The following is a 25,809-nucleotide window of genomic DNA, read 5'->3' as shown; positions in this document are numbered from 1 at the left end:
GTCATATCCTTAGACTTCAGTGGAAGCCAGAAGGCAGAATACAGGCTTTGCATTTTGACTATAGAGTTAGCTTATCTCTCACCACTTGCGTCTTGCTTTGCTGTTCTCAAATGCCACACTTCATTTGATAATTCTTTTTCCTTTTAATCTAGCCTTCAAGAATGTATTTCGTAACAGTTCCCATCTATGGGATAATTATGCTTAGTTAGCTGTACTCAACAGTGATGATTTCATAACATGCCACAAACAGGTGCCCATTAAATTCCTTTATTGGAGACAGAAACATTGCATAATTACAGATTTGATGAGGAAAACTGCAAATAGTATAGACTGTTTATACTGCCAGCAAAATACAGTTATTACAGGATTTATAGACATACAAATATAAAGTGTTTCTTTCATGCCAGATGGTCTGTACGTAACAATGCCATTAGGAGTGCTTAATTGTGCTTCTACAAAACCTTTAGAGAAGAATGAGGTAGAGTTTCCTTTAGTTTATCCAGTATTTTTTCATACATCTGTCCTTTACTGCTTTTATATGCTCAGATCCTTGTAAAATACCCAGTTAACTTTAACATTTGAGAAAACAGAGACCCTTCAGAGGCGTTTACTTCTCCCTCTTTAAGTTGCTAATTTCCCACTGCTTATATGCTACAATTCCAATAACTACTACTGTACCCTTCTAAATGCCTCGAAGGTCAGGTAGATGGGGACATCTGTCTTTCTAAATGTACTGCTTTGACAGATATTGTTTGCAAATAGCTTCAGCTAAAACTCTTACTTGTCTCCATCGTGGCAAAGAACCTTTTACATTCTGTCACTCTCTACTATAGTGGCCAAGCTAGAGTCCAAGCCGCCTCCCCAGGAGATGGAGGGAATAGATTCACTCTTTGTCAACATCCTCGACTATGGAATAGAATTAATGATACATCTGTCTCCTACTTGCAGTTCTAGTCAGCTACTGGGCCATTAGAAAATGAATATGAATTATGGGAACAGAATAGGCTACTGACCTGTAGAAAACAGTTTCTCACTGTTAGATGACCTGTTTGTTTCGATCTAATATTTTGCTGTTTCATGACATATAAGAGTGTGTTGCAGGTTTCAGTTAAGATACTAGGGCCCAAGTTATGAAAACGTAAGCACAGATGTAGGTATTTAAGCAACTGAATAAGAGCATTCTTAAATAGCAATAGCAATCTACCATCCTGCTAGACATTTGGTATACCTGGGTAGTCTCTGTTTTGGACTGAATGAGAACGGTAATGACGTTCTTCTGACCTCCTGTCTTGACTGACTAATTTTACTCTCATTCCTTAGCATGCCTGTTCTGGTAACAGAAGACTTTTCACTTTACTTTTTGCTCTGGCGTTTGCTGCAAGCACTTAGTAAAAGTGCGCTAGTAGGGTACAGTAGAGAAAGAACCTGTTATTTTACCTGAAGAGGTCACAATTCTAGGGGTCACCAAATCATAATGAAGAGGGGATTTGGCATACAGGAAGAAGGTGATTACATAAAGAATAAGAATGTTTGCTTCCTTTTCATAACCTACTGAGACATGATAATTTAAGATTATAGTTCAGTGATACTGAACATTTTCTAAAAGGAAAAGCAAAATTTTATTAAAAAGATGCAAAATTTAAGATTCTGTGTTCACATCTTGATCACTTTGATCATAAAATGAAAGAAAATCTGTTCCTGCAAGATAGTACTGCCTGAGATAACTTCTGAGCTCCTCCATCTCACACTTAAATGACTGTGCTAAGCCTGACAGAATCAAGTCCTATAAAGAGTTAGCATTGCTAAGAGAACCAGCTCTTAGAAACTTTCCCAACTCTTGCTTAGAAAAAAAAGCACTACACTTATTTTATCTACTATTCCCTGCATACCTCTTTGGTAAAAACCAAAAGTGACCAGTGTTGGAAAATCATCTGGAACGCTGTAGTTAATTACGTCCACAAAGTTTCTCTTTTTCTACCTTAACTTTAACCAACAGATATTTTAAAGACTTTAAAATTCTCTATCAAGGTCTGAAATCCTCCTTAAGATCTTCCTATGAACATGAAATTTAAGTTTTTTTTTTTTTTTTTTTTTTTTTTTTTAAAGCATGGCATAAGAATTCAGGATTGTGGTAAAAATCAGACACAATAAATTAAGTTTTAAGATAAGCAAACAGTATAAATTCATGTTCAGAGAGGGACGAGGATCTAGCCATGCTGTTATTACTAGTGAATTTACACACCATTATTTTTAGTAACTTTGGGTGTGGTTAACCTTGCTAGTGTGGTTAATGAGATTTATTTCTATCTGAGCTACTAATTCCAAAATTTTGTTCCAAATCTGAGGCTTGACTATTCTAATTCAGTATTGTTCCACACCTGCTAAGCCCTAATGTACTTGACTGTTCTAGCTCAAGGTAATGGCTAAGTTAGTTTTGTTTATGGAGTTGGGGATATATTTGCCAACTGTGCTATAAATGGCACTCAGATTTTGCATAGTCAGGGAAAATATCCTGGAATTCCCACTAATAACCATCATGCTTAAAGCAAGGCATGGACAGAACTGCTCTAACAGTATTTTTCACCAATGGGATACCAGTACTCTCCTTTGCTATTATGACTAAAAATACAAATACTTATTAAGAAGTTACTTAGCTTAAATGATTTAGGACCTATGAATTATTTTTCCAGATCTTGAGGATAGTGACAAAATACAGTAAACCACAGCTCTTTGACACTTCCCAATTGCTAAATATTGCAGTTCCGAAAATTTTTAGTCAAGATTGATAAAGAGGTCTGTCTCAGTGCTACATGACAAAGTGTGCCTCTAGAATAGTTCTAATCTAATGACTACATTGAGAGGTACAACGCTTCCTTCAAGCATCACTTTTAGATAAGATAGCACTGTTTGAGAGGTGGACGTGAATTCTCTTTTCAAGATCTTTCTGTATGCTACTTTATATTCTGAACCTTTTACTCTTTTATGGGTTCATACAGCAAACCTTAAATATATTTCTCATTCAAATACAATTTTTCTCCTGCATAATCTAAAGTAATCCTTGAAATACTGGACTTTACATGGCATCTTTCTTAAGAGTTAAAAGTAGGATAAGTGGTAGTACCACTACTCTGCACTTACAAAGAGGTTAGATAACTTGTCCAGGGTCACAAAGTCAGTGGCAGTCTGTTCAGGCATTACGTGTGCAGGTGGTAAAGTGCAATTCTGATCCCTGAACACCTGCAAGATGAACAAAACACTTTTTTTTTTTTTTTTTTTAACTGTCACTCCTGCTAAAAGCAAAAAGAATGCAAAATTTGCTTACATGGTCACTTTTAGATATGAGACTAAATGGCATCATGATAGGAGGCTGGGGAAAAGGGACTGCAAGTCTGTGTGGAAGGGCGAGAAAGACAGCAAGGAACGGCCCACCTCAGGGTACACTCAGCCATCATTTACACCTGCCCACCTCTCAGTATACGAGCCTGCCACTACAACATTAAAACTTACCATCAGTAGGGTGAATCCCATGCAGAGAGAGCCAGCGTGCCATAGTCTGGCAGGCTGCGCTGCCATCTCTGTATTCCATTTCATAGCAAGGCACTATCAACAGACAGTTCACACTAAGCGATCTGTTGAGATTATGCAGATTGTTTTGGAGAGGCCATTGAATTCAAGAGGGTTCCTCCTCTAATTAGGCAGCTATGAGATCAGTCCCAGCTGTTTTTCTATCTACCTCCTTGGAAGACCGTGTATTAGACAGACATTTCAAATAACTTGCACTCCAAATGACTCTCTCAAATATTACATTTTTCCAAATTACCATTCTTGATGCCTGAAGAAAAATAAGTATAAAATAAGTATACAGGAGAGGATCAATGATATCTCTCTGAATTAGGTAAACCCTAAACAAGAGTTTATCTAGAAAGAGGAGGAGTGGAGGACAACTGCTTTTTGGCTTGAGATAGTTGAACAGGTGTAAACAATGGCTGGGCAGAGAGATCTCTCACTATGTTGCTTTTGTCTTATCAGACTTCCCTTCTATATCCCAGAAAAATCAGTTTTGCTTTGCACTGCTACAGACTGAACAGATTATCTACCCTAAGCAGGAACCTTTATTAGCATTCGCATTCTCACCAGAGTCTGTCACTGTAAATTCTCAGCGAATTTGCCCTCATCGCAGTTAAGAATCTAGTTAAGTAATGCCAGTTGCTGAAGCCATAACTCTTGGCATCAGAACAGCTTGTATGAAATGCCAGTTTCATGAAAAGTTCTCTCATTTGAAGGCCTTCTTTCCTATGCACGAATCATGCTCACCGAACTGAAAATTAAGGACTTGCTCAATACTGAAAATAATAATCAAAAGAATGAAGGGGAGAAGAAAGAACATACAAAAATTAGTTCATTATTATCCTTTTAAAGTACCAGTGTTTGTAAAACGTAAGCATGTGAAAGGCTGAATCTCATTTGATCAACCCAATTAAACATTAAATAATTGCAGCCAATTATGCAAATATCACACAACAATATTAATTTGTTGATCTTTTTTGAACAGTCTCAAATTCTCCTAATGTTAGACTATCTTATGTCTTAAATGATCAATTAGCAGAATCATAACTAAGTGATGAAGAATGGATAATTGCCTAGTTATGATGTACCATACTCTTTCTATGTAAATCTGTTGCAATTAAACAAATAGGGCACATGGAGAAAAGATGTGCAGATGTTCTTTTACAATCTCTTACTAGCTCAGGGAATACCACAGTTCCCTCCTAAATTTTACAGGCGAAAACAGGGAGAATGCAATACCAAATACTCACTATTATTTACACATATTATTTCTTTCCTTTGGTTAACAGGATAAAAAAGCAGTGGCAGAATGCAGGGTAGGACAGTATGCAACATCAGAAGAATTTCCTGTATTATACTGACCCATCAGCTCCCTTATTTAGGTTTTAAAGTTTAAAATCTAGAACCTATTCACTTGGATCCCATTTGGAAACAAGCACAACTTTGAGTTAACATAGCCAGAGTAAAGCAATTAACCAAGATGTTAAAGACAACAGTTAACATACACACGCTACGTTTTCATTCTTCTCTGCTAGAAAAGTCTACGCGTTTCTGTGGGTCATTCCCGTTTCAACTCTCATCATTTTGAAGTCTCCATCAGCTCAAAATGTGCAGTAAAAGGAAAGGCGTCTCTCCGGTCAGCGCAGGAAACAGTGCCAATCACAATAAATGAAACCGCCTGGTTTCCTCACTTTAAATTACTTGCATCCAATTTAAGAAGAGTTTCACAAAACTTTTAGGTTTACATTGCAGTAAAAGAATTCTTCTAACTGGTCCTTATTAATTCTGACTAGTGAATAGATTACTGCTGGTATACTGATGCCTTCATGGGGATTTTTGATATACGATACCTGTCAACTCTGTCAACATCCTGAGATGTTAAGGTATCATACAACCACTTTGGCATGCACCTGAAGTTAGATATCTCCACTTTTCCTTTTGCTGCTAAATCTAAGATGAACATAAGGGGACAGATTAGATAATTCAGTAACAGGAAGCCACATGCGGTTGCTCATTACATAGTCTTTAGAGCTCCGTGCCACACTCCTAGTTAAAGGCACTCTTTAGTTATGATACTTGTCTCATTGGATAAAACTCTCTACCCCACATTGCATCTTGACATATTCCCCATGTTAATTTTTCCACCCATCTAATTAAATAAAGACTACCAGCAGCTTATAATACATAGTAAGATACTGAACTAAGACCAGCACACGATACAGATTCAAATGGTCAGAAAAGCAGACACACAATACTATTGCTACTGTAAGTGAAACAACATTTTGTGCTTGCAGTTGTATTCTAAAGAGAAAACTATCCAACAAATTTTAACAATGGTTACATTGTCAGAGAGAACCTTCAACTGTTCTTCATTAAAAGATCAGACTGGACTGCAGTGAAAGATAATAAAAGTCATGATCTGAGGGAGGAAAAGAAAGTGATGGCTAAGTAGGGGTTGCCTTTAAAATCTGACCAAAAATGAACTGGAAAGCCATAAGGCTACTTTTTAGCAGTTGTGTAAGGCATGGATGGTCTATCAGAAATTATATTTTGCCTTTTTAAACTATGTTAACAAATGCCAGTAACTACAAAGGACTTATAAAGCATCGGACAGATACTGTTGGGTCTTAAAAAAAATAAAGTGCTAAACATTTCCCTTAATACTGGTGCATCTCTACTGCAAACTATGGCAATAAATGTTTCACTTTTACTTCTTATAGGACTCCATTAATGTCAATAAAGTTCCACCAGTTTTACACTGAAGCAGCACTTTGGAACATTGATACAGAACATGGCGATCCTTTTTGGCAAGAGATATCTTAAAGCTGTTTGACAAAGCTGTGTGCAAAAAGAGAAAGCTAACAAATATTACAGTATGATTGTTAGTGAACATTTGCAGAAGTTATTTCCCGAACTATGGGCTACATGCTCTATATTGCTTCCAAATAGTATCAAGACTGCATGTGAGAGCATAGCGGTATATGAAGAAGTATGTGCTTAATCAGAATGAAACCAGGGTCTGAATGAAATCTCTTTCCTTGTGCTAGATATTTTCTGTTGACAACAAAGCTTGTTCCTTAATAGGAAAGCCCTATTAAAGTACACGTGTGTCAATGGAGGCTGGATACATGTCACAGCGAGTGGTGAAAGGGACAAGAAAAACATTTTGCTGTCTGATCTAAATTATGTGACTGGATGATGAAAGAAATTCCTCAATCCAAAGGTTTGGTTGCTGTGAAGAGTGGTTCAACTTTCACAGCCACAGTTGTCTAATCTTACTTTCTAGACATTCGCCTGGAAGGCAACACTGTGTCCGCAGCGCCCAGCTCTGTGCTAGGCCAGACAAAGGGTAATTCTTGTCTCAGCAGGGCCTGACCCAGCCCGGTAAATCATGTATGGAAGGATGTATTCAACTATTAGAGAGGTATGCGCTGCCCAAGCAGCCACTGCATATCGCCATGGAGGGGAAGGCAATAGGCCAACAGGGAGCATATTGCAGGCTAGATCGACTCAGAGAATTTTGGCCTAAAGGACAGAGCTGTTATTTGACAGAGAATGCATGAGGAGATCTAGAGGGCTATGCAAACTCAAGAATCTCCCACACAAGCAGAATATGAAAGGAAAAAGCGTATGGCTAAACTTAATTTTTTCCCAAACACAGAGCAAAAGGCAGAATAATGTCAATAGAACCCTGTGGCCGGCTAACAGGCAATGTCTTTGTGTTATATGACAACGTGCTCTGCTGGTGATGGTAGTTAAAACAAACCAATTTGAAGAGCAGTTGAAGAGCATCTTACAAGTTTTCAGACTGTACATAAGACACAAGGAGGCACTAAGAAAACCATTAGGAAAGTTCTATTGCTAACATTTAGCACCTCTACCAAGAAGACAGGCTTCTACCAGCAGGATTACAGTAGAAATCAAAATGATTGTGTTCACATTCGCCGGATTGTGGAAACAATCATCCTGGGGAGCAAATTGATACAGAAACTATGCTACACACAGGCAGCTACAGAAGTTGTCATTATTCATGTCTGTTCTGTCTGGAGGTTCTGAACTCTTCCACCTTCACGACACCAGCACTGCCCAATCGCTGTCTTCTCTTCCATACTGAAAGGAAGCAAAAATGGAGTTTAAGAATAAAAGTTAAAAGTAACAGTGTAAAATTATGATAAATTCTTAGGTCTATCCTCAGAAAGATTCATATCCACCACCCTGATAGTAGTTTACATTATTTCTTCTGCCTTTACTTCTGTCTTTGATTTAAGCAAAGCCTACAGGCAGCATGAAGCTTTATCCATCTTCCAATAAGTAGACTAGGAAGGGGTGCTACTGATACTCACTAGAGGTGATGCATAATAGTCCTGCTTCACTAGAGCTTCGCATCAATTTAATACAGTTATTCCCTGAGGTCAGTTCACTAATTCATTCATAAGTATGCCCCTGCTTGAGCTCCAATAAACAAACACATTTGTTTTTATTTCTTTTTATTTTCAAGGTGGCTTTTTATTACAGCATTCTGATTGAATGTGAGATAAAACCCATCACAAATACCACAGAGTACAATTAGAGAGAATTGTAACCCAAATAAACCAAATCATCTTTCCATACGCAAACCAACAGGATCACCAGGTGGAAACGAAGGCAACCTACCACATGGAGCTGTACCCCTTCCAGGGGGAGGATACAGTCCCAAGGCAGCACTTTCGGTTGTTAAAATGGCTCCATGTTCTAAAGCTCTTTGTCACCAGTCCTGTAAACAATGCTCCAGAGAGCCCCAAAAACACACATAGGGCTCAAGTATGCAAGTAAAGCAGAGGTGGACAGACTAGCAGCAGATGTAAGTTGGGAGCCCTTTCCCTCATAGTACCATGTTCAGGGAGCTTGAAAACGCTTTTTACCAAGGAATAAAGACTGGGTTTAGAGGCTTTATGTAGGCTGAAGAGATCACTTGATGATAATTTCTCCAGAGAGGATAAAATGAAGTTCCTCCAATCCAGGCTCTGCATCAGCAGGAAAGGAGGTAAAGGGACATTAAAGCAGGGAAAAGACAACAGGTCCAAATCAGGATGAGCCAGAAAAACAAACTTCTAGATCCACAAAGGAATGATGTTCAGTGTGCTTGTGTTTTACTCTTTACTCCAGCAGGTAAAGCCTCTAAATGACCTCCACATGTATCACATCTACTCTTTCTTTTCATTACTAATTCTGCTGCTCCTGTTCTGCAGTCTGTGATGTGGTTGACTAATACTGGTGTGGTGCTACACAGGACCTTGGACGAATTACTTGTTCAAAGGATTTCCAGCTTACATTCCCAGATGTCAGTGTGGTTGCGTTGGGAACTCTAACCAAGGAAAAGCAGATGTATCATTAGTTTAGTCACAAAGCACTGGATTACTCTCATGTGAGGCAATTTTTTTGAGGATGGGGGCAAAAGGAGAAAAAAAGAGATGTCTTTGACCTTCAGATCACTGCTTCTCAGAGAAAAGGGGGCACTCCCACCTCCTCCAAATCAGAAAGCAGGAAAAGACCAGGGCATTATTTGTAAGTTTTGCTGGCTTTAGTTAGTAGTATCATCTAATGCTCTGATGCTGACTTCAGAAATTGCAAGGGCTGGTCCGAGTTGCCATTTGACTAGTTTGAACCTGCTTCCAGAATTAAAAGGAGAATGAAGATGTTATACCACAATCAAGATGTTTTCATTCTGGAAATAAAAGCAGATTTAGCTTCCTTTTCTGATTCTGTCGAAGACTTTGTGACCTCAGGCTAGTCAATCCCATCCCTCTTTCCCCCCTCACTGGTCCTGCTTTGTAAAAATTAACACATATGTTCTCCTTCCCTGGTTGTTTTCTGCTGGCCTACCCATTTAGATTGTGCAACTTTGAGGAAGATAGGGTTTTTGACTAAATGTCTGTTCGCGGCTGTCTTGACTGCAGTGCTTAAATGTATTTTATATCATGTAGTATAAACAATATATCTTACCTTCTATCCATCCCTTCCAAGTTGCATCCTGATCTACTCTTTAAAGGGTACAGGAAAAGCTTGTTTATTCTCAAAGCATGGAATGCAAAACCACAAAAACATCTGAGTGGTATTTCAGTGAGTGTATTCCCAGAGAAAAGAATCTCATCTCTCAATCTTCTAACTCAAGCAGTTATAGAAGACAGCATGCTATGACTAATTCATTCATAAGCACATCGTTACTGTATAGAATGTAAATGATTTAATCTAAAATCTTTATCAGCCTTTAGTAATCATGATTTCCACTCAGTGACAGGAAGGGAAATGTAACTTGCAGTGCTACTACTGTATCTCTCAATTGGCATGAGAAATGGAATCAGTTCTGCCCATGAGTTTCTAATTTGTCACTCTAGCTCTAGTTCCACTGAACAGCTGTTCAAATCCAAAGAAATCCTGTTGAACACAGAAGACTTGCAAAAGAACAATGAACAGCATGAAAACAGACTTGGAAACACAATAATGAAGATAATCTGAAAATGTTAAAAAAGCATGTATGTACACCAGGGAATCAGTATAATGATATTGGATATGGAGCCCTGCACCTCTTGGTCACAGGTTCAAATGCAGGACAATGTTGGTACTTTGAGAATTTTTACTTTTTCACAAATGTCTGTTGTCCAACATGAAATGGATACATTGCCCTAGTTCAGGCAACAGCACAGAGACCAAAGCTGTGTTTGGCTGTAATTTCCATTGCATTTTATTCTTCAGAATTTGGACTTTTTTGGAATAACAGCCTTAGACTGTCCAAATGATATGACAATAGTCCAATGATACTGCAAAGAGATCTCCCCCCCCCGACCCGGTAGGCTATATAGATCTTTGTGAAAGAACCTGAAAACTCCCCTGACATTTTAAGAATATTATATATTCCATTTTGTGTGTTGCAACATTGTTTTCTGTATGACAACCTGGGGTCCATTTGAATATGAGCTCATCTCTCCACAGATAGAAAAGTGCAGAAACACAATCAGCAACCACTGATTTGATTCTTAAAGGGGAAGCAGCCATCATTCTCTTTAAAATCATGTTTCTAACAATAAACTGTTCTAATTCTCCTGGCTTTTTTAAAGAAGGAAGAAAACCCAGGAGTGAACACATACATAATCGTCCAGCACTTTCCAGGAGTGATGGATTTACTCTTGGCACGTAACTAATGAACACATGGCACGTACATAGTTGAAAGGTGAAAAGGTCCATATGCATAGTTGTAAAGTGAAAAGGTCCAAGAAAGATAATGGTTAGAAGCAATCCACACTTTTTCAGCCTCCTCCTGAGCCTTGGCTGTAAGTGGAAAAGCAGGGCGATCGAGGAGGGCATGGGAGGAAGGCTCAGGGAACAGGCTGGATAAATTTGTCTTAATAATCCACTCACTATCTGTTGGCCAAGGGAGAAAGACACATATTCCAGTGTTGTCTTCTGAAACAGAATTCTGGATTTCACAAGCCATTCTTCTAGAGAAGGCACTTGCTTGTCTCATGACACAAACTGCTAAGGCAGTACCTGTTCCCACACATAACACTCAACAAGGTGCTAGAACTGGCCTCAACTCTTTCTGATGCTGAGCTGTTCCGTGACTGCAATTAGAAGTGATCAGTGGAGACTCAAACTGATCACAAATTGTTGAAGGCCCTAACATATACTGCAAAAGCATCGCCTAGAGATCAGAAGGTAACACAGGCGTTACACAAGTGCTTTTAGACGTTAAAGATAGATACTTGACATACTAACAAGATGGCTTTAATACAGAGCAGAGAGCTATGGAAACAGTGATCAGTATGTATCACAATGAAAAATGTATAATAAATCTGGACATATGACAACAAAAAAAATAAAGTGATGGACACCAACTGTTAATTTAGATAGGTGTATCAGGCACTTGGGATGAGAAAGATGAAATAAAACCGTGGTACGTAGTGGGATTCTGTGTATTCTCATATAGTAAGATGATAAAAATGTTACATGTAACTGAGCTGGGAACATGGAATACTAAGCCTCTCCTTCCCCTTAACAAATAATAAAATCTAGAACCAAAGGTGCCTATGCTTCTTCCTAGCTATCAGTCCTACTGTTTGAAGAGAAAGACCCAGATCCCAAGCCATTCTAGTTGGCACAACTGAAACAACAGAAACATGATGGGGGAGTGTCTCTTTTTGCCCCCATGAAAGTTGGCTTAGCCACCAACACAAAGGTACCAGAATATCAGGAATTCTTTCCTCCCTGAGTTGCAGCAAGAAATGTCCGATACTATTCTAAAGAACAAGAGATGCTGATCCCATGTCATTCTCCTAGTGAAGAACAGTAAAGTGGTCTTGCTGCATCATTTGAGCTACAAGCCTTGGGGGGGGGAGGGGGAAGGGGAAGAAAAAAAAAAAGTAGTTATGCTGGAGACCAGCAGCTGTAAAAGGTAAAAGTATGTAGAGAAACAAGAGTACAGAAGAACCACTGAAATGATATGAGATGGCCTGACTTCCCCTTGTCTAAGACTGTTTCACCCTACTTCAATTAAGCAATGAAAAAACCTCCACAATGAATAGCAATGGATTTAAACTTGGACTGCAATATAGCACAAAACACTGAATAATAACATTACATAAATGAACCTGTTTATCATGGGATTTTAGGTGGGTCAACATATGACAGAAGACTGCAATTCATGAGTAGTTTTTGTTTGGGGTCTCATCAGAACCCTGTGTCAGATTATTTCTACACACTAGTAAAGGGCCTATAAAATAGAAAGAAAAATCAATCTTAGGACTGTTAAAAAGTTCTGATTATTTTATGGGATTCATAGAGTTGCTATGTGGTGCAATACATCTCTCAATCTTTCAAGAAGATTCTTAGTTCAGGGCTTACTGGCAGGAAGATAAAAATTTTAGCAGCAAATCTAAGAACATCTTGAGCCAAAAGCTAAGAATGTAGAACAGTAACCATCAGACTTGATTTGAAGAAATCATGACAATACTGCCAAGCAGCTGCTATCAGATCTTAAATAAAGGGGCTTGTAACTTGCCAAGACCTACTCCTATCCCCAAATCCCCCACACCATAAACTATGCTAAAGAAGAAAAAGAAAACAGGCAACTAAAATAAGAAGGGCTATCACGTGCTGCTCATTGACTTTACCTGAAATGGTATTGACTCCTACACCCAGACATGGAGGTCAAGCACAGATTCCAAATAGACTTTGATATTTAGCAAATCACAGAGGAAGGAACTGTTTTAAGAACAAGAAGTGACCGTATGATTGGAAAGATGCTGAGAAACAGAAATGGTGATCACTTGGCTGCACCCAGTGAGTGCTTACTACTTCACCTATCTCTTTATTGATTAGCCTATATTCATTTGTGATCGTGGTTAAGATGCTTCATAATGCTATTTTTTCCCTTAAAAAGGAACCTGTAACAACAGTACTGGATTTCACTGATAACAGTAATATCTTACAACTCTCATCCAGCTTCCAAGATGAACAGGGGAAAAAAATATATCACTCTCCATCCATATCATACTTTCTCAAGGGTGAAAAAAAAAAAAATCAAAAGAGCCTATATTATTATATAATGGTGCCTATAGCACCACTATTAAAAAGATTATTTTCTGACGTTTTCAAATGTTCACCTTTTATTATTTTATCTGGTTAAAGAAGAGGAAGCACCTTACCTGGATATCACTCAGCTTGTTCAGGAAACGGGTTGTTAACTGAGGTCCATTCTCCATAGTTGGAATGTGCAAATGCTGACATTGAATAAAGAAGGGGGGGAAGGGGGAGAGAGAGAGAATAACATAGAATAATAGCTTTATATATATATATATGAGAGTACCTTAGGGTCACCAAGAATTTTAATAAATATTTATCAAGCTTTCTAGCCCTCCTTACAAGTAGGCAAGGATTGTTGTAATGTTTTTTATAGTAGGGCATGCTGAGCCAGTGAAAAATTAGCTTAGTTGAACTGTTATGCTGTTTTTAAACAAAGGCTAATCTAAGCCTTCCAAAAGATCTGTCCAAAACAGAGGGTATATTGTACAGGCAAGAGTAGTAACACTATATACAGTATTTAATTTCAAAGTATATCATGTAGAAACACAACAGGTACATTTATAGTACTTATCAGCACTCAGCACCTTGATGTCTCTCATATTATCTTAGCATCTGATAATATCAATACATTTATTCCATCTAATTAATTCAAGAAGTATCAGCTAACAGACATTTACTGTACTTGTCATATTTAATGGAACAAAGCACATCCATATACGCAGCTGCAGTAACACAGCCTTCTGAACTAACTTTGTGCGGGCTAAATAGCATCAAGTCAGCTTAACAGCCTGAATGCCTGTGGAATTCCACCCGTGCAGGAGAAATTTCTCATATGGTGTATAGCAGGTGGAAGCAGCCATGCACCCTCCTGAAACAGCTCTTCCATCAGAGCTGGGTTCCCTGCAATGAGGGGTGAAGAAGAGATGAACTTGAGAAGGAAAGAATGCAGTGGCTCAGAAATTTGGTTCCCTGCGAAAGTCTTTCCTCTCCTCACCTTTCCCAAGTCCCTTAACTTTGGAAAAAATGTCCAATAAAAGAAATGTGGGAGAATGTATTTTTCTATATTTTCAAACAGGCTGGGAGCTGGGAACTATTTTTTTTCTCCTTTTCCCAGGAATTGAGATTTTATGATTTTAACTATTAAAAAACCCCAGAAGACAAGAGGAAAGTTCTCTTCTGACAACATAGAAGTAACTCACTTGGGAAACAACATACTAACACTGTTCACCTTTCCAGGAGCCTCTGACAGCACTCCTTTTCTATCTCACTTGTTTTTTGCTGCAGCTGCAATTAGTTATGATAAAATTCTGAAGAAGGAAGGAAAGGGGAAAAATAAAATTTAAAAAAAAGAGACATTTTCTTACCTTGCCCTTATATAAAATTTTAGAGATAGGACATACGATACAAGCTGTTCCAGCACCAAACATCTCCTTTACTCTGTTCTCTTCCAAGGCAGCTGTCAGGTCACTCATGGTGATATATCGCTCAGACACTTTAAATTCTCCCTGCACAAGAAGAATCGAACATAAAAATTGTAAAACGTTTAAAAATTGTTTGTATTGTATTTTTGTTTTCCATGTTGAAACATCTTTAATAGAACTATTAGCCTAGTGGCAATCAGTCAAGTTTTGGCTGTGATCTGGTGATCTTTTCAAACCTCCCAGTATCACACAAGATAGACTCTAATAAAAAGAATGACCTTCAAGGAAGCCAGTGGTTTGCCAGATACAATGCTGATGATTACGTGCCCTTCCCTCTGATTTGGTACAGAATATCAATATTGCATTAGGGAATAACACAGCAGAATTTGTCATGGGTTATGTGACACAGGATCTGACTACTCATGGTCTCTAGCATGCTAGAGTTTGTACAAAAGATACTCAGTTATGTCAAGAGAGCTTTGCATTCCACTCTCAGCCAACTCCTAAGCAAAACACATTCTGTTAAGTCCACCTGCAATGCCAACTAGATGTGATATATTTCTTTAACCCCTGGTGAAATTTCACACCGTAGCCTGCACACAGCTGTTGCATACAAAAATTAACTGTACTGCAGGTATGAGTAAAGCAATTCACACTGGACAGTCTTAACACAGGAAGTGTTTTACCTTCTACAGGTGTTGAAGAATGCCTAGAAACTGATTGAATGCATAGCAACTGATTGAGAGGACATGTTTAAAGAACAGAAATAAACATCAAACTTCGAAATTTTCATTTCATGGATTTATGTGGACTTTATTGTCATAGAATCATAGACTCATTAAGGTTGGAAAAGACCTCTAAGATCATCGAGTCCAACCGCCAACCCAACACCACCAGGCCCACTAAACCATGTCCTTAAGCGCCTCATCTACACGTCTTTTAAATACCTCCAGGGATGGGGACTCAACCACTTCCCTGGGCAGCCTGGTCCAATGTTTAACCACTCTTTCAGTACAGAAATTTTTCCTCATGTCCAATCTAAACCTCCCCTGCCGCAACTTGAGGCCATTTCCTTTCATCCTATTGCTACTGGGGAGAAGAGACCAACATCCACCTCGCTACAACCTCCTTTCAGGTAGTTGGAGAGCGCTATAAGGTCTCCCCTCAGTCTCCTCTTCTCCAGGCTAAACAACCCCAGTTCCCTCAGCCGCTCCTCATAGGACTTGTTCTCCAGACCCCTCACCAGCTTCCTTGCCCTTCTCTGGACACGCTCCAGCACCTCAATGTCCTTAGTGAGGGGCCCAAAACTGAACACAGTATTCGAGGTGCGGCCTCACCAGTGCCGAGTACAGGGGCACAAGCACTTCCCTACTCCTGCTGGCCACACTATTTCTGATACAGGCCAGGATACCATTGGCCTTCTTGGCCACCTGGGCACACTGCCGGCTCATGTTCAGCCGGCTGTCAACTAGCACCCCCAGGTCCTTTTCCGCCGGGCAGCTTTCCAGCCACTCTTCCCCAAGCCTGTAGCGCTGCATGGGGTTGTTGTGGCCAAAGTGCAGGACCCAGCACTTGACCTTGTTGAATCTCATACAGTTGGCCTCAGCCCATTGATCCAGCCTGTCCAGGTCCCTCTGCAGAGCCTTCCTACCCTCGAGCAGATCAACACTCCCGCCCAACTTGGTGACGTCTGCAAACTTACTGAGGGTGCACTCAATCCCCTCATCCAGATCATTGATAAAGCTATTGAACAAGACCGGCCCCAAAACTGAGCCCTGGGGAACACCGCTCGTGACCGGCCGCCAGCTGGATTGAACTCCATTCACCACAACTCTCTGGGCCCGGCTGTCCAGCCAGTTTTTTACCCAGCGAAGAGTACACCTGTCTAAGCCATGAGCCGCCAGCTTCTCTAGGAGAATGCTGTGGGAGACGGCGTCAAAGGCTTTACTGAAGTCCAGGTAGACCACATCCACAGCCTTTCCCTCATCCGCTAGGCGGGTCCTATCAGACCAAACTAAAGCTTAGCCCTTGTTTTATATGCAAGCTTTTTAACATGAAACAGAGATGCTTATGATAGCAGAAAACATGATTAGCTCTGGACAGGATAGTATTTGGAGAGAGAGACAGGGACACCATGTAAGCAGAGTTTCAGATAGGTTAGGGAATGGAGGTCAGGAAGTAAAGAACAACCTTTGTGAGAGTGGAAGACGCCTAATTATTCACAAGGACTGAGGTGAGAGTCTGGTATCTCACAAACAAGCCCTATCAACTGGGAATATCTGCCTGACTTGTAAAGGAGATGGGACTGAGACATGCGCACGCATATCTGCACTAGGGGACTACCAATACGAATAAAGACGTGTAAGAGTTCAGCGCAGGTCAACAAGTGGCACACGTGCCACGAAGTACATGCCTAGCTCTCTTCGCTGCAAGTTAGATTTAAGGATATAACTGTGAACTGTATTTCAGGAAGTCTTTCAGCTACAGGTGGTTGGAAGCTGAGTTAATACCGGGGGAAAGTATCACACATGCCCGTGTTATTCCTGTTACTCCTCCCTAAACATAAACCTGGCCAAAACCAGGAGACAGGATACTGGGCTTGATGAGCCTTTGTATAGTATTCTTATCCAAGCCGCAATAAAACCCTTGAATACAATACAGGCAGAGTGAACAGTTTGCTGCATTTCAAGATATTTGGACACTTGGGACTACCTCATAAGTACTTGGATGGCTACACTACAGAACTGGAACCTGGAAGCAGACAGATGACTTCAAGACTGTGGCTGGATTTTAGGCTGCATGCTAGTTATTAGAAATAAGGGTGGAACCATGAGAACTAAGTGGAGAAATAGTGTGCTGATGACTCAAGTATAGCTGTGGTCATGCACGGTAACGGTTTGTTTCCTTGCTTTAAGTTGCTGGTACCAGTGGATTTAATGAGAATTTTCGTGTTAAAATACTACATGGAGCTACTTTAATAAGCTTGGTATTGTTCTGTGTGACAGGTGTGGGTATTCTGATGATGTTGCTGGGAATCTGTGAATTAGCATGCCCTTAGTTCCCATTTAGGTTAAGGGATTTGACCAGATCAGTTGAACTTCAAGATACTGAGCACCAGGAATGCTTACTTTCGTCGATGTTATAACATGATAGTTGAAACCCTTACTGCCAAGGTCAAAACACTCACCCAATTGCGTGCCAGATCCAAAATGCTTTGTCTTGTCACTCCTGGAAGGATGATGCCATCTAAAGGTGGGGTTGCCAATTCATTTTCTGTCAAACACAAAAGAAATAGAAACACTGGTTGAAAAACAAAGAAACAAAAATAATGTTTACCAATATTACACCAAACATGAAAATTAAAAAGAAGTCGAATGACATCAGAAATGTTCCCTACCCAGTAAGATGCAACATTTATCACAGTTCTATAAGAACACAAGTTACACAAATTCAATTCCACTAAGTTGTTATTGTTTGGAACCTTTTGAGTACACTTCAGCGGGTGAGGAAGAAACATATTTAATACATTAATAAATACATGGCTAAATCCTAGTAGTAGGTTTTATTCCTCAGTGTATTATGGATTCACTGTATAACTACTGGGAACCATTGAATGGCTCAGTCTTCAAATTAAGACTAGAGAGGCACAAGGGAAAGCCATGCCTAATAATCTCAGGGCAGATCATGACTTTCCCTGAACTGCTTTACTTAATTTAGGAATACGGGGTTCAGTATACCTACTTCATAGCATTAATATGAAGCATCTACCAGAAATTTTGAGGCCCATTTACTGAACAAGCAAAGCAGTGGAAACTTTACCAAATGCATCTTGAGAGGAGACTTCCTTAATGATCTTTTGTCTTAGTCTAGACACCCTTTTTTCCCCCCTAATTTTTTCTTTACACAAAAAGAGCAGTCCTAATAAAATTGCAAAAGCACCAACAATTCATATTGTTCAACTAGTTTGGTTTGTTAGCTGGTTTTTCTTGTTTGCTTTTGGAAAAGAACATTAGATAAATGTTCATCTAACATAATTAATGAAACGGTAGATAAATGGTAATCCATACTTGGTAAATACTTAAATTACAATACAGAAGTTTGTATGTAGTCTTTGTTCTTCCATCTGACATTTGCAGCAAATCAGAGTTAATATTTTTCATTTTAAACCATCACTTTTATTTTAAACCATCACATGGCATACTCAGTGGTTTCTATTATCAGAGAATACCGAGAATTTACTCTTTCAGACAGCCAGGCTCTTTTAAGACAGTCTCAAATCTGCACTGAGAAGTGAAGACATCCACAGTTTTTCAGTAATACTTGTCATAATTTTTTTTCTAACCACTTTCTCTTCTCAATAAGAATCCATTATCTTTCTTGATCTTATAAGGATACTATCCTGCTTCTTAAATCCACAAACCATTAAGGTTATTGATTCATTTTTACCTAGGTCACATAAAAGAACAAGATATATTATGCCCCCTTCTCCCTACCCGCAAAAGATCACTGAATCCAGGCCTGTTTGAACCAGTCTCAAAGGAGAAGCTGTCTTAAAAATGTTTATATAGGTCCTGTGAAAACTTGCAGCTGAGCAGAAGAGAGAAACACAGTATTTGTCCTTGGACTGAGAGAGCAGGTTGAGCTCAGCTGCTTAATACTCTGTTTTCAGCTGTCAGCTAGATAATTCTGTGCACAAACACTGCCTGCCAGCCAGGGCATACACAGCTCCAGACTGACTACAGCATGGGCTCTCTCCCACTCTGCAAGAGAGGGCTCTGGGAGCTGGGGTGGGTTAGGGGAAATGGAGGATAAATAAATGGAATTGTTCATTGAATCTGCTACGCACTGTCCATTCTCTCAGGAAATGTCTGTTACTTTTTAATGCAGCCACCCCTGGATTTATTCATTTGGATTGGAAGTTTTTCCTACCTATGCTTCCATGTTCCTTTTATGAGGATCCATACACACCTAAGTAATAGATGTAAACTGCCATGCCAAAATGTATAAAAAAACTGCCCTAGAACAGGCTATATATTCTGCTCTGGTTTGAGTGCTATTCCTTAACCTATCCCAGACTCCCAAGTACAGCAGTGGTCTCTTCTTTCTTATACAGTCAGGAACAATAGCTTTCCTTTTTTGGAGTCTGTCTAGCATCACTCCTAATTGTGATGCGTGTCTGGTCCTAATTCTGGCACAACTATCAAAACAAGAGGACTTAAAAACTTTCCATGAGGCACAGGGCTCACCTGATTCTGAACACTGGAAACCTGATGTTCTGCATTTGTGACCCAGTCATATACAAGTGCTCCCCTTTCTCTAACAGAAAACTTCAAATAATGTGGACCTTAATACCAAAGATTGTGACTACACACCAGATAATATTCTCTATTTGGTGATGTTGCCACAGATCTTGGCCAGGACCTGTTTAAGCTCGACAACATATATTAATTGATTTGAGCTAGTTTGAAAAGGTGCCAGGCCAAACCAGCCGCCAAACAGCACTGAGCAGACAGGACATGGGAGTCTCGAAATGTTTCGAACAGCCTGCTCTGTAGAATTTTGTCAAGTATACATATGATGCCTACCAGCCCGGGGCCACCCAAGGAACATCTGCTCCCCTGGTATCCGGCAGAGATGATAATGCTATACAACATGGCATGCCAAAAAGCTCATCCTCTCTGTGAATTGATGCCAAACCAGGCTCCATGTGACATCAGTTTGTCCATCTCCAAAAAAACAGACTGTGAGCTCACAGACTCCATTTGCCTTCCGAATTATTTTGATGGGCTAGAAGCCTTAAAATATATATTAGCAAAAAGGGGGGGAAAGGCATTTGAAGGAAAATGCCAGGGTTTCTCTTCAGTTGACTACTGTTACCATTATAATAGTAGCACTATCAGTCCAGTGCCCCATTACACCAGGCATAGTATAGGCATGCTGTAACAATGGAACCCCATCAGAGTGTTTAAAGGGATTTTTAAAATGAGGTGTTGCATATTACATAGCTTCAATTTTTACACATCTGTATTTATGAACATACAGCAGATAAGATTCCAAACACGGGATGCCTTCAGTACTAGTCACACTATAACAATGCTGAGAAATTCACCAAAATATATTTTACCAAAATGATAACAGATACCAAGTGAACTTCAGGGTCAAGGAGAACCCAGGAAACCCTGATTTCACTATTATAAACAGCTGACTTCTCTCCCTGTTTGTTATGGACCTTTCTATTTCTTTCTCCCTATTTCCCTCAGGCTTTTCTTCTACTCTCCCCTCATGCAATCACTCTTGTCTTCGCGTCTCTGTCAATTTACGTTCCTCAATTACTTTTCCCTCCTTTTCTTTGTCTGCCATCTCATTCATCTGCTGCTCTCCCCTCCATGCTATTGCCATGGCTTTCTATTAGAGCAGAAGGTACAATCCTTATTTTGTTAGTAGTCTACTTGTACGAGGTACTTCTGCAGCACAAATAATCCTCCACCTACAGAACACGAAGTAAACTTGCCTGATATTTTACCTGACTGTTCCAGAGAATCTTTTAACATATTTGTTTTTTTATTTATGTAAGCTATTTTGAAGTGGCCACTATTAACCCCCATTTTAATAACAGCACAAAAATATTAAGTAATGCCTGAATACTATTCACAATGCCTTAACATTAAAGCTAGAAGTAGAGCCCAGGTGGTTCCAAATCATTCTGAAGAAACTGAATTTTTGGAAAGTGCACACAGATTTCATAGTTAGCAACCTTCAGGTTGGACATACATTTAAATTTTAAGGTTTTCCATAAAGTCAAGCCTATATTCTAGGCAGAAGAACAGACATTATTAAAGGAAACGCGTTTCAATGTTAACAGCTTCTTTGGATTGTTATGTGCTCTGAAAAGGCGGGTGGAAGGGACTGTAGGGTGACCAAAATTTTCACTTTGTGACCATAAACTGTAAACAGTGTTTGACGAATGATATATCACACTCCTGTATTTATGCAACAGCAGGGATCCAGATTTCGTCATATTATAAGCCTCAGCCAGAGCAGCAGTGGACATACAAGAGCAGCACAGGGCACGTCATGTTATTTTACCAGAAGTTGAGTAGTTTCCTCCCCTACTCCCTCCTCGACGTTACAACTGAAACATTTTTCCAGGCTCCTCCTGCTGCCCAAGACAACATGTCATGTTTAGTCACAATGCTGTAACTGAAAATATACAGCAAAGGCTTGCAAGAAAAGCCTACTCTCATTGGAAGCATAAATGTCCTTTAGTCTAGGCTTTACTGGGCTGGGTCTTTGATTTGTTATAAACCAAGGAGAGCAGTTCAGACTACTCCGTGGTGACCTCCGAACAAACAAAGAAGGGCATTTTCCTTTTGATGATGATCTGCAATTTCTGCCTCACTATTTTTATGTTAGACCCCTCTCTCAGCTGCAGGATTTGCATAACAAAACAAAACCACAGCCTAAGTAAGTATCCGTTGTGAAGTGATAGCACATAATGGCAAACACTTTTTAAATCACGATGTAAAGCCATAGGCAGGTATGTGATGACACTCACTGGTAGCAAGAGTGATTCTCAATCAAAGACATAATAAATTAAGCATTAATCAACACACTGGGAGACAGCAAAGTGCTCCAATGATGCTAATGACCATGTCGTGTGAAATGGCAGGTTTGCAGTATACAGTTAGCTTGGGTGGCATGAATTACAAGTTGTTTGCTACGGCCACCTCACAATAGTACTATTCAGTAGTGCACTGGTAACACAGTGATTGGCAGATCTTTGGAACAGTACGGTGCTGCAGCTGGATAATTCCAGCATATTCCTGGTTTAAGTACAATGAGAACATTGAATTCTAATTATGTCCCCCCTTCAGCGTCCTTTCCCTGGGCAGAATGAGCCAAAATCTATTTTCGTGTCTCTCCAGTGAAGTTACACAAGGCGTGAATTTGCCCATCTAGCTACACTGACAAATCTACCACTGCTATAACAACAACAACAACAACAAGATTTCTCATATTTATAGTTTCATTCACAATACTTCACAGACTCATTCAACACTGAGGGAGTATCATCCCTCTTCTTACAAAAGTGGTACAGATTTTGCAGAAGAACAAGTAATGAAACTGGAGATGGGAGTCAGGTAGCTGGATTCCCATTACCCTACATATCCAAAGCATGCTGCTGTCCCCACAGAATGTTGCCTCTGCACTGCAGCTGAGCACTGCCAGAAAAATGTCAATTTTCAAGGGTACCCATGGCACCATGACGAAATCAGAGTCTGAACCCTGCATCTGCTGCCATGCAAAAATTCAGTAACACTTAATTTTCATGGAGGGCCAGCACTCATGGAAGTCAGCAGGTGTCCTTTTATTCACTTGCCTATACATTGACTCAACCCTTTAAGGACTCAGAGTCATGTAGTCTTCTGAACCAGTTCTCGGGTGCAGCTATCACTTCTCAAGCACTGAATACTTGCATGCCCAACGGGTGTTTTTGAGATGCTTAAATAGTTGGCTGCTCATTAACTAGATAGTTTTCTAATCAGCATGTACATTGCTCAGAGGTGACTGCTGGTACAAAGAGGTAAAAATGGCTTCAAGAATGATGGTATATCTTGAAAGCATCATTTAAGCATTAGTGATGCGGAACACTGACTGACATGTTTCTCTCTCTCTGCCTCCACTGGACAGAATTTCAAATTCTTCAAAGAAAGAGCCAAGTTATTCATCAGTTGGATGCTGAAATACTTTTGGCTATGCTTCAGGAACATTTGACCTGCCAGAAAGCGATGATGGGAACCACTCATGTCCAAAGCCACAGAGTTTGAAGAGTTACACAGCTATAAGGTGTCTTTAGTATATCTGCATTGTTTCTGACCCAAGACCTCCCTTCAAGATCAAGCATGCTGCTAGAGTTGATACCAAACCTGCAGTGTGACCTTGTGTATGGCTAGACTCTACCCTTCTGAGCACACAGACTAGCCCAACAGTTTAGTATGTTATCAGTAGGCAGTACTCACAGCTGCTCCAGAATCTCCTCTTTCACAATGCTATAACTAAGAGTCACCTATCAGTTTTCAGAAGAGAATAGACATTTCCTTTGTTAAATCTTCTTCATTAAAAAGTTTATGATCATTTTGTGGATCACAGTCCCAACTGTCTACTCTGTTAAAGTTTTCATGTTTTGTGTTACTATACCTCCATCTTCATTTATCCAGTAGAGAAACAGATTCATTGTTCCAACTTCAGTTATTTGGTGATCTTCCCCATAAAGCCACAAAACCTGCTGGCAGCCTAACTCCAGGGCTTCTTGCTGGGCATAAACAGAAGAACCATAATTCCTTCCAGAAACAAAAAGAAAGAGCAAATAGTTATATATATATATATAAAAAACTATATATATATATATATATATATAGCAATAGTTATGAGTATCTGCATCAGCAGCTCAAACACATTGACCCAAATTGTCTTAGTAATACCTCTTGTTCCATTTTCTGGACATTCTAATCGTTGCAATTAGACACCTTAGGAAAGCATTTATCTTTATTTAGCAGTTGGCATCCTGGAGAAAGAGCAACAATTCCCATCCAGCTCATGGTTTTAAAAACAGCAAAACAAAACCATCTACCTCATCTCACATATGTCAGATGAACAGATGGGTCATATATGTCAGATGAACCTCTTGGAACACAAAAATCACCAGAGGCGAGTTATTTCTTTTCTAGTGAAAGACATTTGCAGAACTAGTGGCTTCGGGAGCTGCAGATGGGCTTTGATGAATTCCATATCTTTGAGGAGCAACTGTTTTCCTAAAATGCTGCCTATAGAGTGAACCTGCCTGAATAATAAGTGTTTACTCTGTAGCTGCTTTGAGTGGGGGGAAAAAAACCCTTTCGCTTCTGATGTTCAACAACCATCAAGACCCAAAGTCAGCAGCTCCAAAGTGCTGACCACACACTGGAGTTAAGTTCTCACCTCTGGGCACAAATCAAGTCAGTAGTGACTCCAGACTATTCCTTTTTTCACAGCTGACGTATGAAGGATGCAGAGGAAACAATTAATATATTTCTAAAACTAAGCAAAAACTCACAAAGAAAGAATAGAGGTCTCAGAACATCAAACTGAATGAAGGAAAGCTGTTTTCTTGCCCTTTGATTATTCTACTAGCTCAGTGGAGCAGCACTTGACAACTGCTAACTTCCGGCCTAGAAAAGAAACTCCCAGGTAGAGACAATAAGCTTCATTTAAACCAAAGACCAAGGATGTATAATTGAGTCATTTATTTAGCCATATCCAAGTTGCTTGCTCCAGTCAAGTCCTGAGCAGCTTCACTCTACAAGTCAAGTACTTGGACATTAACAATTATGTTTCTACCTAACGAGTGTTTTGGCCTTCTTCAGCAGAAAACTGCCAGACTATGGTCAAGTCAATGCAGATAACTGTCTCATGATTTCCCTTAAACACCCATACTCCCCTAGCTAACTGCAGATGGCTTGTCAGGACAGTCTGCCAAGGAAGGAGGTCAGCAGTCAATGCTGCTCACTGCTCAGTTGGCAGCAGGCTGCTATACTGAATGCTGCATCACAGAAGTGGTATCTTTAGTGTCAACTTCTGCAAGGGAAACAGCCAAAGTATTACATGGACACCTTCCAGGTCCAGTTCCTCAGCTTGAGATGCTGCAAAATTGCCTCTGCAAATAATCCACTAGGCTGTAATATCCAATATCCAAAATATGCAACTGAATTGTATAAATAATATTTGCAAAGTACAATTTTGAAATCTTTGTTATAGTACATTGTTTAACTGCTACATTTAATACCTCTACTTCTGCTGGATTAGATACTTCACTAAAAAACAAATCTCCTTTGTGAGCTATGTAGAGGATGCAGAATTATGTTTTCTTACCCTCCCAGTTTGCAGTCCCCCGTTCCTCCTTTCCAGGCTCTTACATATTTTGGATCTGCCCATAAGGATATTGGATTAAAGCTTCCACTTGCGAAGTAAGGGCCCACAGGGCTCAGTATGACATACAGTAGGGCTTTAGTCGGCTTCTTCACTCCAAGGGAAGGCTGAAAATAAGGAATGTAAACAAATCAAAAGTTACTGGTATACTTCACTTCAAACATCAGATGCTGCACAATTAGCATTTGAAACACTGTTTTCAGAGGAACTGCAGCACAAGAGTGCTTTTACCAGGACAATGCAAAGTGCTGCAATGAAGACAAAATATTTATATAACTTCCCCCCTATCCAAGCAACA

At 39.7% G+C, this 25,809-nt stretch overlaps 1 protein-coding gene across 4 annotated transcripts in view; it reads right to left on the bottom strand.

The window, feature by feature from the left end:
- Window positions 1-251: 251 nt before the first annotated feature.
- BCAT1 (branched chain amino acid transaminase 1) overlaps window positions 252-25,809 on the bottom strand; it is a 75,211-nt gene continuing 49,653 nt past the window's right edge. For all 4 annotated transcript variants that reach the window (XM_076342671.1, XM_076342663.1, XM_076342652.1 and 1 more), the window contains exons 6-11: window positions 25,455-25,618; window positions 23,745-23,887; window positions 17,734-17,819; window positions 14,490-14,630; window positions 13,248-13,322; window positions 252-7,677 (exon numbers count right to left, since the gene is read on the bottom strand). In XM_076342671.1, the coding sequence (XP_076198786.1) occupies window positions 7,636-7,677; window positions 13,248-13,322; window positions 14,490-14,630; window positions 17,734-17,819; window positions 23,745-23,887; window positions 25,455-25,618 (651 nt within the window). In that variant the 3' untranslated portion in view covers window positions 252-7,635. The remainder of the gene's footprint in view (window positions 7,678-13,247; window positions 13,323-14,489; window positions 14,631-17,733; window positions 17,820-23,744; window positions 23,888-25,454; window positions 25,619-25,809) is intronic.

The sequence above is a fragment of the Aptenodytes patagonicus genome, chromosome 1 (assembly GCF_965638725.1).
Source record: "Aptenodytes patagonicus chromosome 1, bAptPat1.pri.cur, whole genome shotgun sequence".
In the NCBI taxonomy this organism is placed as follows: Eukaryota; Metazoa; Chordata; class Aves; order Sphenisciformes; family Spheniscidae; genus Aptenodytes; species Aptenodytes patagonicus.
Note: the sequence above shows the minus strand (reverse complement) of the source record. Positions and strands in the feature narration are given on the sequence as shown.